The sequence below is a fragment of the Anser anser genome (genome assembly GCF_964211835.1).
Source record: "Anser anser genome assembly, chromosome: 25".
Classification (NCBI taxonomy): Eukaryota; Metazoa; Chordata; class Aves; order Anseriformes; family Anatidae; genus Anser; species Anser anser.
This window is the reverse complement of record NC_139746.1, coordinates 3,523,705-3,535,054: the sequence shown is the minus strand read 5'-3', so window position 1 is coordinate 3,535,054 and position 11,350 is coordinate 3,523,705. Positions and strand designations below refer to the sequence as shown.

The 11,350-nt window shown below is 56.7% G+C and overlaps 2 protein-coding genes across 3 annotated transcripts; both read right to left on the bottom strand.

Moving 5' to 3' along the window:
• Positions 1-886: 886 nt before the first annotated feature.
• MYDGF (myeloid derived growth factor) lies at positions 887-5,454 on the bottom strand. The gene is made up of 6 exons (XM_083811407.1): positions 5,200-5,454; positions 4,235-4,285; positions 3,298-3,359; positions 2,766-2,847; positions 2,144-2,216; positions 887-1,774 (listed from the first exon to the last, which is right to left on the bottom strand). The coding sequence occupies exons 1-6, from the start codon at positions 5,437-5,439 to the stop codon at positions 1,695-1,697; spliced, it is 588 nt and encodes a 195-aa protein (XP_083667533.1). The 5' UTR covers positions 5,440-5,454; the 3' UTR covers positions 887-1,694.
• A 541-nt stretch (positions 5,455-5,995) lies between these two features.
• Positions 5,996-11,275, bottom strand: LOC310886593 (procathepsin L-like). 2 transcript variants are annotated; one of them, XM_083811405.1, is made up of 8 exons: positions 10,533-11,275; positions 8,101-8,226; positions 7,824-7,946; positions 7,510-7,659; positions 7,071-7,295; positions 6,814-6,982; positions 6,506-6,620; positions 5,996-6,257 (listed from the first exon to the last, which is right to left on the bottom strand). In XM_083811405.1, exons 1-8 carry the CDS (start codon positions 10,533-10,535, stop codon positions 6,158-6,160), a joined length of 1,011 nt encoding a protein of 336 aa, XP_083667531.1. In that variant the 5' UTR covers positions 10,536-11,275; the 3' UTR covers positions 5,996-6,157. The 2 variants fall into 2 exon arrangements, with proteins under 2 accessions (XP_083667531.1, XP_083667532.1); XM_083811406.1 differs by having other exon boundaries at positions 10,550-11,275.
• Positions 11,276-11,350: the final 75 nt, after the last annotated feature.

Sequence of the window (11,350 nt, the reverse complement as noted above, 5' to 3'; positions counted from 1 at the left end):
CAAAGCAGCTCGGGATGCGGGGTAGGCACGTTCACAGGTGCGCACGTAGGAGAACGCAGCCAAGGTTCACAAAGCTGTTGGCCCCTTGGAGAGGGCAGGGAGAAGTCGGCTTTGGTGTGCGACATCTGAGAACAGACGTTCCTGTCCCCACTGGGCTTTCTGCAGCTGTCAGGTATGTGCTGAGGAGCAGCCGGGGCTGGAAACAGCTCATCGCTGCTCGGTGGAGTATTGGCAGATGCAGAGAACACACAAAGCGGAACGGGGCTGATGGATGCTGCCGTGGCGGCTGCTGTGCTGACAGCCAGAAATGCTTTGCTCTTCTGTTCTCGAGGTGCATGTCAGCACCAGCTGCATGATGCTCCTTAATTGCAAGAAATATCTCTGCTCAGATGAATCTCCTGACACACGGCATTTTTCTTTGTCCTTGGTGTTTCTTACACCCCAGTGCAGCAGCCAGGACCATGCTTAACCCACCGAGTGCTTGGCACCGGCACCAGGTTTCCTTCACACACGGAGAAGGAAGCATCCAGGGACAGCCGGGAAAACAGAATCTGTAAAATCCTCAGTGCAAAGCACCCCCAGACTGCCAAAGACCAGGGAACTCCTCCCAAAATGGGAAAAGCAGCTCCCGATGACCGCAGCCATCACAAGGCATCACCTCTGGGCAAAGCACCCACCATGACAGCACTGGGTTACATAACTTACAGGTTCTGGTGTGCTGCTGCTGGGATGTCTGTCTCTTGGGTGGGCCCCATAAACCCTCTGCAGCCTCCAGCCTCCTGTGTGACATCTCAGCTCCTCCTGGCCAAGCAAACGCCGAAGGTCACGCCCCTCACCGGACATCCAGTTAGAGAGGGCAGGAATCACGGACCGAAGCAAGCCCAGGCAAGAGCGCGATGCTTTATTTACTTGTTTGTTTATTTACACAGGAAAGGAATTCCACATCCCCTCGCTGTTATTACTCTAGATAAGAAAAAAAAATTGCTTCTGTACGTATAAAATAGTCCTGCAATTGTACTGAGACATGGAAGTGTTGCTTGGATTGATTCCTGGGCTGTGTCAGAATAAGAAGCTTTGCCTTCCCCATGCCAACTTATCCCAACCTGCAATCAGCACTAAGGCAGGAACAGAATATCCTCTCCAGCAAAGCCAGCGACGGTCTTCAATAGCTGCATTCAACAAGGAGTCAGATAGCTTTGGCCAACCCTATCCCTTCCTCTCCCCTCCTACCCAATTTAATTTGTTTCTCCTGCAATGCTGGCAGAGAATGAAATCCTGTCACCACCCTCCAGAGACTCCAGAGTTAACAACTTTCCTTTAGCAAACCTTGCTTAAATCCAGCTGCTTATCTTTCTGCATTGCTCTTCCTAGCAAGGAAGATAAGGAGCCCTGTTAGAGGGGAGCTTTACCATATTCAGCAGATCAGTGAAGCAGAAAGCGGGCAACAGAATGGCTGGCTGCAGATCAGGAGTCTCAGAGGAGGTTTCCAGCTGCAAAGCACATTGTTACTCTGACACAAGGCAGAATGCATCTGTCTTAACACCTCCCAGTCCCACTTGTGTTGGACCCTAGCACATTTCAATATGGAAAACACGAAAGGTTTGGCCGACCGAAAAACCCGCCAATAACAAGTAACCCCCGTTATCTGCCACGGTCTTCCAGTCAAAACACCCTGCCCAACGGTGTCCTTGGGGTCACAGCTCATCACGGGGTGTTTTTGCTACGATCATGAGTTTCGACAGTTCAAAACGGAACTTGCCTTCCCTGTGAGACACTAGAAAGAGAGAAAACAAGCACAGGATAAACAGATGGTAAGGCATGAACAAAACAGCCCTGCTGGTTCCCTTCCAGGACGATAAAGCCAGCAAGTCGGGCATTGCACTTCCTTCTATGCACAGTACAAGCACGTTGTGATAAACCCATTCTTCCCCCATGCTAATTAGCATTTACACTGGAGTAGGACCTGCAAAATCTTGCTGCCAACTATGGATTAAGAGCACTACACTCCTGACTCCATAATGTGCACTGTCTGCCTCTATATTGTCACCTATCTGCTTTAAGCTTAAACACTCGTCTCCTGGTAGCCAGCCAGGCTTGTCTCCCACACCAGGCCCTTTCCCACATAGTTCTCTTGATCACAGACCTGTTGTTTCAGTGATTTCAAACTCCTCCTGTTTTAAAGGGACGTCACTTTGTCCACCCACTGCAGCTTGAGACTGAAACGGGAAGGAAGAAGTTTTAGGCAATTGAGGCAATCCAAGAAGCTTCTGTATTTAAAGCAAATAAACAACAGCACGTTTCGAAAGACAACAAGCTTGGGTTTTAATAATGTGGAGTGAAAGAATTAAATCTGCAAAGGAAATTTGAAGGGAAATCCCTGGCCATGTTTCCATTTCCTTTAAACTACAAACTTGTGCCCTTCAGGTGACTGAAAGCTTCATCGCTCAAGGCTAGGAAATGGAGGAATGAATTTGCTGAGACAAACCAAGACTCCCCTTGCCCTGTGCGCCTGGGCAGGATGGTGTCTTTTGGAGCCACTGACACCAGCAAAGCCAGCAGCTAACCAATGGCATAGAGGGAGCAGAAATAAAATAGTGCAGGAACTCCTTTCTGAGGACGCTCTCCTGACTGCCACCACTCTCTAATTAAGGGTGTGGTGGCGTATGTTTTACTGGACAGATGCCTAATAAATGTTTTCAATGTCCGATTCATGTTTCGTAGCAGCCTCCCATATGCCTACTTCCACGTGATCAGATGGGACTTACATAAGCCATGGCGTGCTCTATCTTGGCTCCTTTCACTTCAGCTTTAAACTGGGTGAAGAAGAGATAAGACTTCCCTTGGGGCCTGAAACGAGAGCAGAGTCTTTGACATAAAGAGCAGGAAAAGGCTACGTAGGAGGTGAAAGCACAGGGAAGGTTCAGGCACAAGGGCTAATGCTGCCCCTCAGCTCTCCAGGACACAAGCATTAGAGACCATCTTGCTCTGACTCCCTAGTGAAGGAGCAAGTCAGGCAGTTTCTTCTAGTCCCTGCTGCTGGCAGAGAGGGTGGAGGTGTAGAAGAGCAGCAGGACTCAGGGCTCCCTCCCTCCACAGCCACCTCTGGCTCTCTTGTAGCTCCACCTAGTGTAGCGGGGCGATAGGGGGGAAAACAGCACTTACAAACTACCACCGGGCTCGAGAGCACACCCGGAGTCACAGCACCTCGCGGGAGAGGAAAGCCAGAGCTCCCCAGCCCAGATCCCACCTGGCTTGTTGTTGCTTTTGCCTCAGAGCCTTTCGGGTTAAACGACGCACCTCCAGACAGAGCAGGAGAAGAGCAGGTTGTCTTCGCTGACCCCAATATTCATCTGCCATTGCTGCAGAGGGGAAAGGCCTCCACAGTTAATGTGAGTAAGAGCCTCCCACTTCCCACTCACCCCCTGCCCCCCAGCTGCAGGCACGACAAGTGTCAACCGCTATAAAATAACACAACAGGATTACAGAACAATTGCTGATGGCCCCCTTTATTCTGTAATTCACAAAGCACGAGGCATGGTCACCCTCTGCTCTCCACAGTTCTATTAGTGCCATCACTGAAAGGAGTTAAAGTCTCATTTCCTCTTACACTAAAATAAACAGACCCGATTTTATATAGAGGACTTGCAGATAAGGAAGTACAAACTGTGTCTGTCTGTACAGCACTTATTGCAACAGCAACACGAGCCACAAAAACCTTCAAGCCTCCTAGAGAGCACGGGATTTACTCCTACAAGGCCCTTCCTACCAACTGGGGCATGAAATTGTCACTCTTCGTTCTCCAGGGAAGGCACACGGCCTTAAACCTTGCAAATGCCACGGCCTTGCGAAGCACACCACCACTGCAAGGCACGAAGGTCGCTTCCATTCAAGAAGCAAATCCAGCAAAGTTACTTTTGCAAACGTGCAGTGTTGGAAATGGTGCAGCCACCCTCCCTCACAGCTCCCGGGCCCTAGAATCAGCTGATCACAAAAGAAACCACTTCCTCTCCGGAGAAAAATAAGTTTCTTGTCCAAGCCACGAATTAAACCTAGGGAACAGGACGATGACTGACCCAACGAGGCTTGGGGCAGGATAGCAGCCTTTTATCTCTGGGGCATACACGTCCTTCTCAGTCACCACTGGTGTCAACACAGATATCCTGAATGGTTTTTTATTCTGTGCAGCCACAGAGACTAAGCGTAAGGGAAACATTTGAAGGCTTGCCTGACTCACCTCGTTCGTTCCTCCCTGAGCAGAGTACGTGAAGGTGCAGGTGTAATCTCCCTGCAAAAAGAGAAGACCAGCAGCCTTGCTATAGCAGGACACTCCGTGTGACCAATTCTTGCTCAACATAGGCAAATTCTCAGCAACTCCACGAGATCTGGGAACGCCTGAGAGAATTACGGGGGCTGTGGGCACGGTGCAGCCTGTGGCGGTCTCGCCCCAGGGGTGACACGAGGAGGAGCACACACCCTGTCTGTGTGCACCAACAGCGGGACCTCAGCGAAGCGCCGAGCCAGGGACCGTGCTGCTGGCCAGGGCTGCGAGGCCCGTGTCCTGTGGGGTGTGCTGTGGGGTGTGCTGTGGGGTGTGCTGTGGGGTGTGCTGTGGGGCACCTGCAGGACCCCACAGTGTTGGCGTGGGGACTTACAGCTCGGGGGGGGCCAGGGACCTGCCCCCCCTTCCCCACAGAGCCCCGTCCCCTTGGCAAGCCTCTTTCCCCTGGGATCCCTCCTTCCTTTAGATCCCCTTCCCCTCGCCGCCCCCTGCCTTCCCTTGGGGCACCTCCTCCCGTTGGAATCCCCCTGCCTCGGGCACCCCCTTCCTCGAGGGACACCTTCACGGGGCGCCTCCTGGCCCCTCCCCAGGCACCCATTTTCCTTGGGGGACCTTCCCTTGGGCCCCCCCTTCTCCTTGGGGTCCCCATTCCCCGGGGAGGGGGCTCCCTCCCTCCTGGGGGACCCCCAGGCTCTGCAGAGCCCTCCGGGGACCCCCCCTATTCCCCAGCACCCCCCCCGCCACGGGCCGGGCCCCCCCCCCGGCCGCTCCCATAGCAACCAGCACGGACCCCCACACACACACCACCCTCGTCCCGCCTCCCCTCGCTGTCAGCCAATCCCCACGCCGGGCTAGAAGAGCGACGTGCGCCCCCGCCAATCGGGGAGAGGCGCGTACCCTCTCCTCTCCCCGGCCCTCACCAGGCTCCGGGAGAAGGAGTGCACCTCCCCGCCGGGCCGCACGTCGAACTCGGCCGTGCTCGGGCCCTCGGCGGCCCGGGCCCCCAGGCACAGCAGGGCGGCGGCGGCCACCACCGCGCCCCACAGCCCCCGGCCGCTCCTCCCGCTGGGCGCCGCCATCTTGGGAAGGAAGCCCGCGCTACGGCGGGCGGGAGGGGTCAAGGCGGGCCCCTGGCGCTCGGCGGGCGCCGCGGCGGCCATCTTGGGTGTGGGCAGGGTTGAGCTGAGGGGGGGAATGGGGCAGGGACCGTGGGGACAAGGGGACACGGAGGCGTTGGGGTGTGGGACAAGGGGACAGCGGTCACCCGGACAGTGCCCCCTGGGACCAGCACGCAGTCTGGGCTGTGGCCCTGGGGTGTTTAAGGCAGCTGCGGGACCCCCTCAGCCCAGCCTGGCACCCGTCACCCTCCTGAGGCACCAAAGCCCCGGGGCGCTCAAGGGGTTGGAAATAAGCAGCAAGAGAGGGGGAATTTTATTTTCTGCCTCGTCGTGCAGGTTTACATCGGTAAAGACCTGTTTTTAAGAGCTGGGCTTGCAGGGGTCAAGCAGAACTGCAGGCACGGTCAGAAAATCAAGTCCTGGTTGGGGCATTTGGGAGTTAGCTGAAAGGAAAAGGGTCACCGGGAGGGGAAAGAGGCAGAAAAAGCTCCTCTCACAAAGCATCGTGCGAAAAGGAGCTTTGGCTTTCCCAGCAGGGAAAGAAAAGTACCAGCTGCACCAGCCATACTGCGGCTGCCAAAGCACACCTGGCCCCTTTTGCAGGCAACAGAGTGATCAGCCGTGCCACTTTTAATTGCTTCTCCCCACGTACAAACAAAAGCCCCTTCAAGAAGGAACCGGCTCTGTCCCTGCAGCCAGGCAGGACCGAGACACCCGCTGGGAGCTGCCTTCTTCCCTGCGCTCCGGCCCAGGAGCCTGCTCACAGCAGAGGAAAGCTGGCCTGGCTGGCCACCCCGCAGTGGTTGTCGGCGCCCTTCAGCAGGCGGATGTAGCCCTGCTCACCCCACACCTCCGACCAGCTGCAGGAAGAGACAAAGAATGAGCACATCTGTGTTCCCACGCAGGGAAAACTCGCCCTGTTTTCCCTGAGGGAGGGCAAGCAGAGAGAGAGGACAGGAGCACAGGAGAGTCCCGTGGGATGGGGACACTCCTGTCATGTCCCCCCCTGCCTGGCTCTGACCTCACGGAGGAGCCCCAGCAGGAGGGAAGGACGGGCCGTGCCCGGGGCTGAAAGGGGCAGCAGGTCTGGGGGCACCTCCACCCCTACCTGTTCTTTAGGATCCAGTAGCTCACGTTCTTCCCGCCCTCCTGGCTGGTGCCGTAGCCCACGGCCAACATCCCGTGGTTCACCTGCTTGCTGCAAAACATGCTGCTGAAGACACCTGGGAAGAGCAGAAATGGGGTGAGCCAGGGCTGGCCCCAAATGCTTAATTTCCAGGCAAAAGCAGCGTGGCTGATCCTATTCCCCTGGACTGGGTGCCCTGGGTGTTACCCTATGGGGCTCAGCTGCTCAGCAAGGTAACCCTGCCTCAGTTTACCCATCCACACTTCACCAGGCGAAGAGGGAGATGGTACCTGACTTGTAGAAGTGGAAGAAGAAACCACTGGCATCCACTGCCACAGACACGGGACCCACAGTCGCCACCGCCTGCTCCAGCGCCGCCTCGCTGCCCTCGGCCACCAGCCAGATGGCAGAGCAGTTGGCCGCCCTGTCCTGGGGGTTGTACCTGCAGCTGGAGGTGTCCTGAGAGCGGGGAGAGAGGGGCACCGGGGCTGGGACCCACGGGCACGGCTCTGCCCGTGTCCCCACTCTCCTGCCCACTGCCCCTTACCGTGGCCAGGTAGGGGTAGATGTGCTCCGAGTTCAAGCCGCCGTTCTCACGCACGTACTGGAAGGCGCGGGTCATGTAGCCGCCGTGGCAGCCGTTGTTGCCCAGCTTCCGAGAGCAGTCGATGAGGTTCTGTTCGCTCAGCACCACCAGCTTCCCCGTCCGGTTGAAGACGAGGCCCTCAAGGGCCCCTGTGGCACTGAATGCCCAGCACGACCCGCAGTGCCCCTGGGCGAGACGGGGGGTGTCACAGCGTCACCCAAAAAGCTGATGAAGAGGGACACCGCGCCCCCACGGTGCTGCTCTCCAGCTCCTTGTCTGCAAAACTGCAGTGGTCAAAACTGTGGGAGCCGCTGCTCTGGGTTGCCCAGGGGATTTCTGGAGCTTTGGAGGATGCAGCCTCCTATTTCTGCTGCCCTGGCCAGAGCCCCCCCATGCCCACCTGGTTCTTCACAGGCGTCACGTAGCCCTTTGCCCGCCAGTCCACTTCTGCCGGCGTCTTCAGAGCTGCCGATGCGTGGAAGAGCAGCACCGGCTCCTCCTGCCGCGCCAGGGTGAAGCCGTTCAGGAGCTGGTTGAACTCCTCATCCGTCTGCGGGTTGCACGCGTGTGTGAGCGGGGCTGCAGCCCAGGGAGCAGCCCAACGCCGGGGGCACCGGCACCCCCAGAGCAGGATGGGTGTCCCCAGACCCTGGCTCGAGCCCTGGGTGCCTCGAGGAGCCCCCAGGCCCCGGAGGAGGCGCCGAGCACAACTACCATGTCCCCGTAGTGGTTCATGGCCAGGCGGAACGTGTGCTGCCCCCGAGACTCCTCGCGGTTGTGCTGCTCGATGCGCCGCAGGTTCTTCTCCCAGATCTCCCTGCGGACAGCCTCAGCCTCCTGCCGAGGGTTGGGCAACAACGAGAGCAGCCGCGGGTCAGGAACATCCCCCCCAGGAGCACCAGAGGGTGCGGACCCCTCCGGAGCTGGCCCTGGCACGTGCACCGAGGCTTGAGGAGAAGAGGGCCTGGCCCAGGGCCCCGTGCGGACCTACCCTCGTGTACTCCTTGGCGTAGAGGCTCTTCCAGCCTTCCCACGCCTCCTCCAAGGCAAGGTCCAGCGCCGCGGTGCAGCCCAGCAGGGCCAGCAGCAGCCTCAGCGGCACGGCCATGGTCCCTAACTGGGGGGAACGAGAGCGGGCTCGGGGTGGCCCAGGGCAGAGCCCCACGGTCACCCCATGGCTGGGGCCGGAGCCCGGAGCAGGACGAGTCTTTCCAAGCCTGGATTAAAGGTGAGGGGGAGGCAGAGAAATGCAAACAAAGCGGTTGAGCCAGGAGGAGGCAAGAGGCACGTCTGTTCCTTTGGCTGGAGCAGTCTTCGCATGGACACGCTGCTGTTTTGACAGGAGCTTTAGGAGGTCTTAGCTGTCCTTTTGGTGGTATTTAACTGTCCTTTTTAGGAGAGGAACGAACAGCTTTGCGAGAGACCAGAGCCCCTTCCAGCTCCCCAGATGACAGAGCAAGGCAAACGCAGACAAAAGGCAGCAGGAGGGGCAGAGACGGGCAGAGATGGCAGCACCAGCTCTGCTCTGGGGCCAGGCTGGAGCTGTCCCCACCTGTCACCACGCATCAAACCCCCTTCACCCACCTGAAAACTCTCTTTATTTGCAAAACCCCACTGATGCAGGGCTGCCCCACTTTTCTCTGCTGTCTGTCCCTTGCTTCCCCCCTTGCTACAGCAGCATCCGCTGCCACCGAGCACATCTCACTGCCTCTGCTAGGGGACTCAGCACCAAGCAGGATCAAGCCCCAGATGGAGCAGAGAAGGATTTGCTGCATGGGGAAAGCTCCAGAACAAGGTTTGCCTGTTGGCTGGGGCGCTACAGAGCTCTGAGAACACCACGAGCACCAGGGAGGAAGATACCTGCAGCGCTTTCTGATAAGAACTGCAGAAACCTTTCCCCAGGCCACAGCTACAGCAAGCCCTTCGGCAGCCCCGTACTCTGGGTGCCCCACGGCTCAGCCTCTGAGCTCCGAGCTGGAGCAGCGCTGGGACTCGATGCAAAACAGAAGAGCCCAGCAGAGCAGGAGCTGTGGCTGCTGGGTCGGGTTGAGGCTGTTTTCACTTGAAAGCCCACAGAAATCTGCTCCGGCCTCCGAGCAAGGGGCTTGAGCTGGAATCAGAGATAAGGGTGTTGGGATTTTTTTGCAGATGGGGAGGCAGAGGAGCAGCGGGGAGGAGCAGGGGCAGCACACTGCGAGGACTACGCGGAGCCGGGCTGGGACCAGCAGCGAGCCCCGCTCCACGCCGATGACTGAAGCCTCGCATCTGTCCCGGCTCGAAGGCGGCACGCTGGAAGCCCGCGTGCTTTGACAAAATCCCTCGGCGAGGATTTTCCACTATCGGTTTACACCCTCCTTTTTTGCAACCGTACACACGCAGCCCTCCCCCGGCCCCCCACCATCGCAGCCATTTGTCTTCCTCACATCGCTGCCGCGCAGCCCGCGCCGCCTTTGATAGGCCCTGGTATTTCCGAGCAACTCCAGCAATCCTGCGGGCGCTGCTCTCCAGAGCCAGGCAGCACGCAGCAGGAGCGCACGACCCTCGCAGCCGAGAGCCATCCCTGCCCGAGACACGTCTCCTAACCCAAGGAGCACTTTCCACTGACGTAGCTTTGAAAGAGCGAGAGGCAGCGTCGCACCTTCATTCCCCACCCTTTGGGAAGGGAGATGCTGGGAAGTTTTCCATTCGAGCATCTTTCACGGTGACAGTGGCTTTCTGAGCTAATTTTGTAGCGCAAGCAGTGTTGGTTTTTTTTTTTTGTTTCAAAATAAGTCATCGAGAACATCTGCTCTCCTCCACATCCTATGCCTAAAAATAAAGCCCCACATGTTGGATTTTCACAGGAGAAGTGCCTCCCAACAAACTCTCATGCTTAGTTCTCCTGTTCTTGAGGAAGAGCAATGTTTGCCCAGCTTCCCCAGCATCCATTACAATGCCCTGCGCTTCCTGCGGCCGTTACCGCTTGCTCTCACAGGAAATTAACTCAGCTTCGTGCTGCAGCTGCAAATTTTCTATCCAAAAGAGATACCTTGAACCTGGCTTAACCACGCTTCACACTCCAATTACCTTTCTCACAGGACAGCTGGGTGGAGGCCTCCTACATCATTTGTGTTTCAATCCCCAGCAGAGCCTGTTACATATTGAACAGCTCGAGATTGTGGTAGGTGATTTCCCAGTTAATGCCTCTCAGGATCTCAATACCCAGAAGAAGAACAACATCTTTTTATGGCATCAAATAATCCTACAGCTTCAGAAGCAAGCTTGGAGGATCAAAGGAGCTGACAGATTTGTAAACTCTTCGAGACAAGAGCATTTTAAGAGTGCATTGCAGACATTTTAAGAACACTTGCTCTTTTGGGACAGGAAAAAGCACTTGAGATTAAGACTGAAAAGAAGCAAGCCCTGCAAAATAAAGCTTCTTACCATGCACTGGCACCCACCCGGCTCTAAAGAAGGCAGGGAGAAAGGGCAGCAACTTTTCTCTCTGCAAGGGAGATCGCAATCTTCTCTCAAGGAAGCTTCAGAGATGTGCAACTTCCTCCATTACCTCCCCTTCCGCCCCTGCAACCTCAAAGCTGCTAAAACACCGCTGAAATGGGCCAATTATTTGGGTACAGGCATGAGAACGAGGCAATAGGCTCACAGCCACGTTCAGCAAACAAAATCCTCCAGCTGTGAAATGCTTTGTATTTAAAGCAAAAGCCTCCAGCTTGCAACCTCAGGGTGTTTAATATCAGTTTAATTAATGTCTGATCCCCATTTAGAAAGGAAAACAGCAAGGCCAGGCTTTGTGAGCTTTAAGCTCCACAGAAGGCGAGCATAGGCAGGCCCCAGCACCTGCAACAAGCAGCTCCGTGCCCGGGGCCCACGTGTGTCCTAGCGTGGGATCAGAGCTGCGAGCGCTTGGAAGTCAGGCCAGGCCGCTAGCGAGCTGCAGAGCAGCTCCAGCCTCCCAAGAAGCCAGAGGGAGCCGGGGTGCTGGGCCAGGTGCCCACCTCCACAACCGAGGCTGGGATTTGCAAGCGCAAGGTGTCTGACTCGCTCAAGGTCATGCGGCGCCTTAATAGCGGAGCCAAGAACAGCCCAGGATTCCCAACCCTCCGCCCTGCATCTTCAATTGCTAGATCGTTCTTCCCTCGAGGAACATCAGGGATTTAATATTCTCTCCACTGCTTGGCACAGAAACCAAACAGAGCACTTTGCTTTTACCACAGACGCAGCTTTGGCCATCGTGAACCAGA

What these genes read in the sequence shown, in the direction of transcription:
- MYDGF (XM_083811407.1), bottom strand. Translation starts at nt 5,439, where the DNA reads ATGGCCGCCGCGGCGCCCGCCGAGCGCCAGGGGCCCGCCTTGACCCCT. An exon ending in CTCAGGGAGGAACGAACGAG is followed by an intron (nt 3,360 to 4,234) that starts GTGAGTCAGGCA and finishes TCCCCTCTGCAG; the next exon opens with CAATGGCAGATGAATATTGG. An exon ending in TTCTCCTGCTCTGTCTGGAG is followed by an intron (nt 2,848 to 3,297) that starts GTGCGTCGTTTA and finishes CTCTCGTTTCAG; the next exon opens with GCCCCAAGGGAAGTCTTATC.
- LOC310886593 (XM_083811405.1), bottom strand. An exon ending in TGAACCACTACGGGGACATG is followed by an intron (nt 7,660 to 7,823) that starts GTAGTTGTGCTC and finishes TGCAACCCGCAG; the next exon opens with ACGGATGAGGAGTTCAACCA. An exon ending in TGACGCCTGTGAAGAACCAG is followed by an intron (nt 7,296 to 7,509) that starts GTGGGCATGGGG and finishes CGTCTCGCCCAG; the next exon opens with GGGCACTGCGGGTCGTGCTG.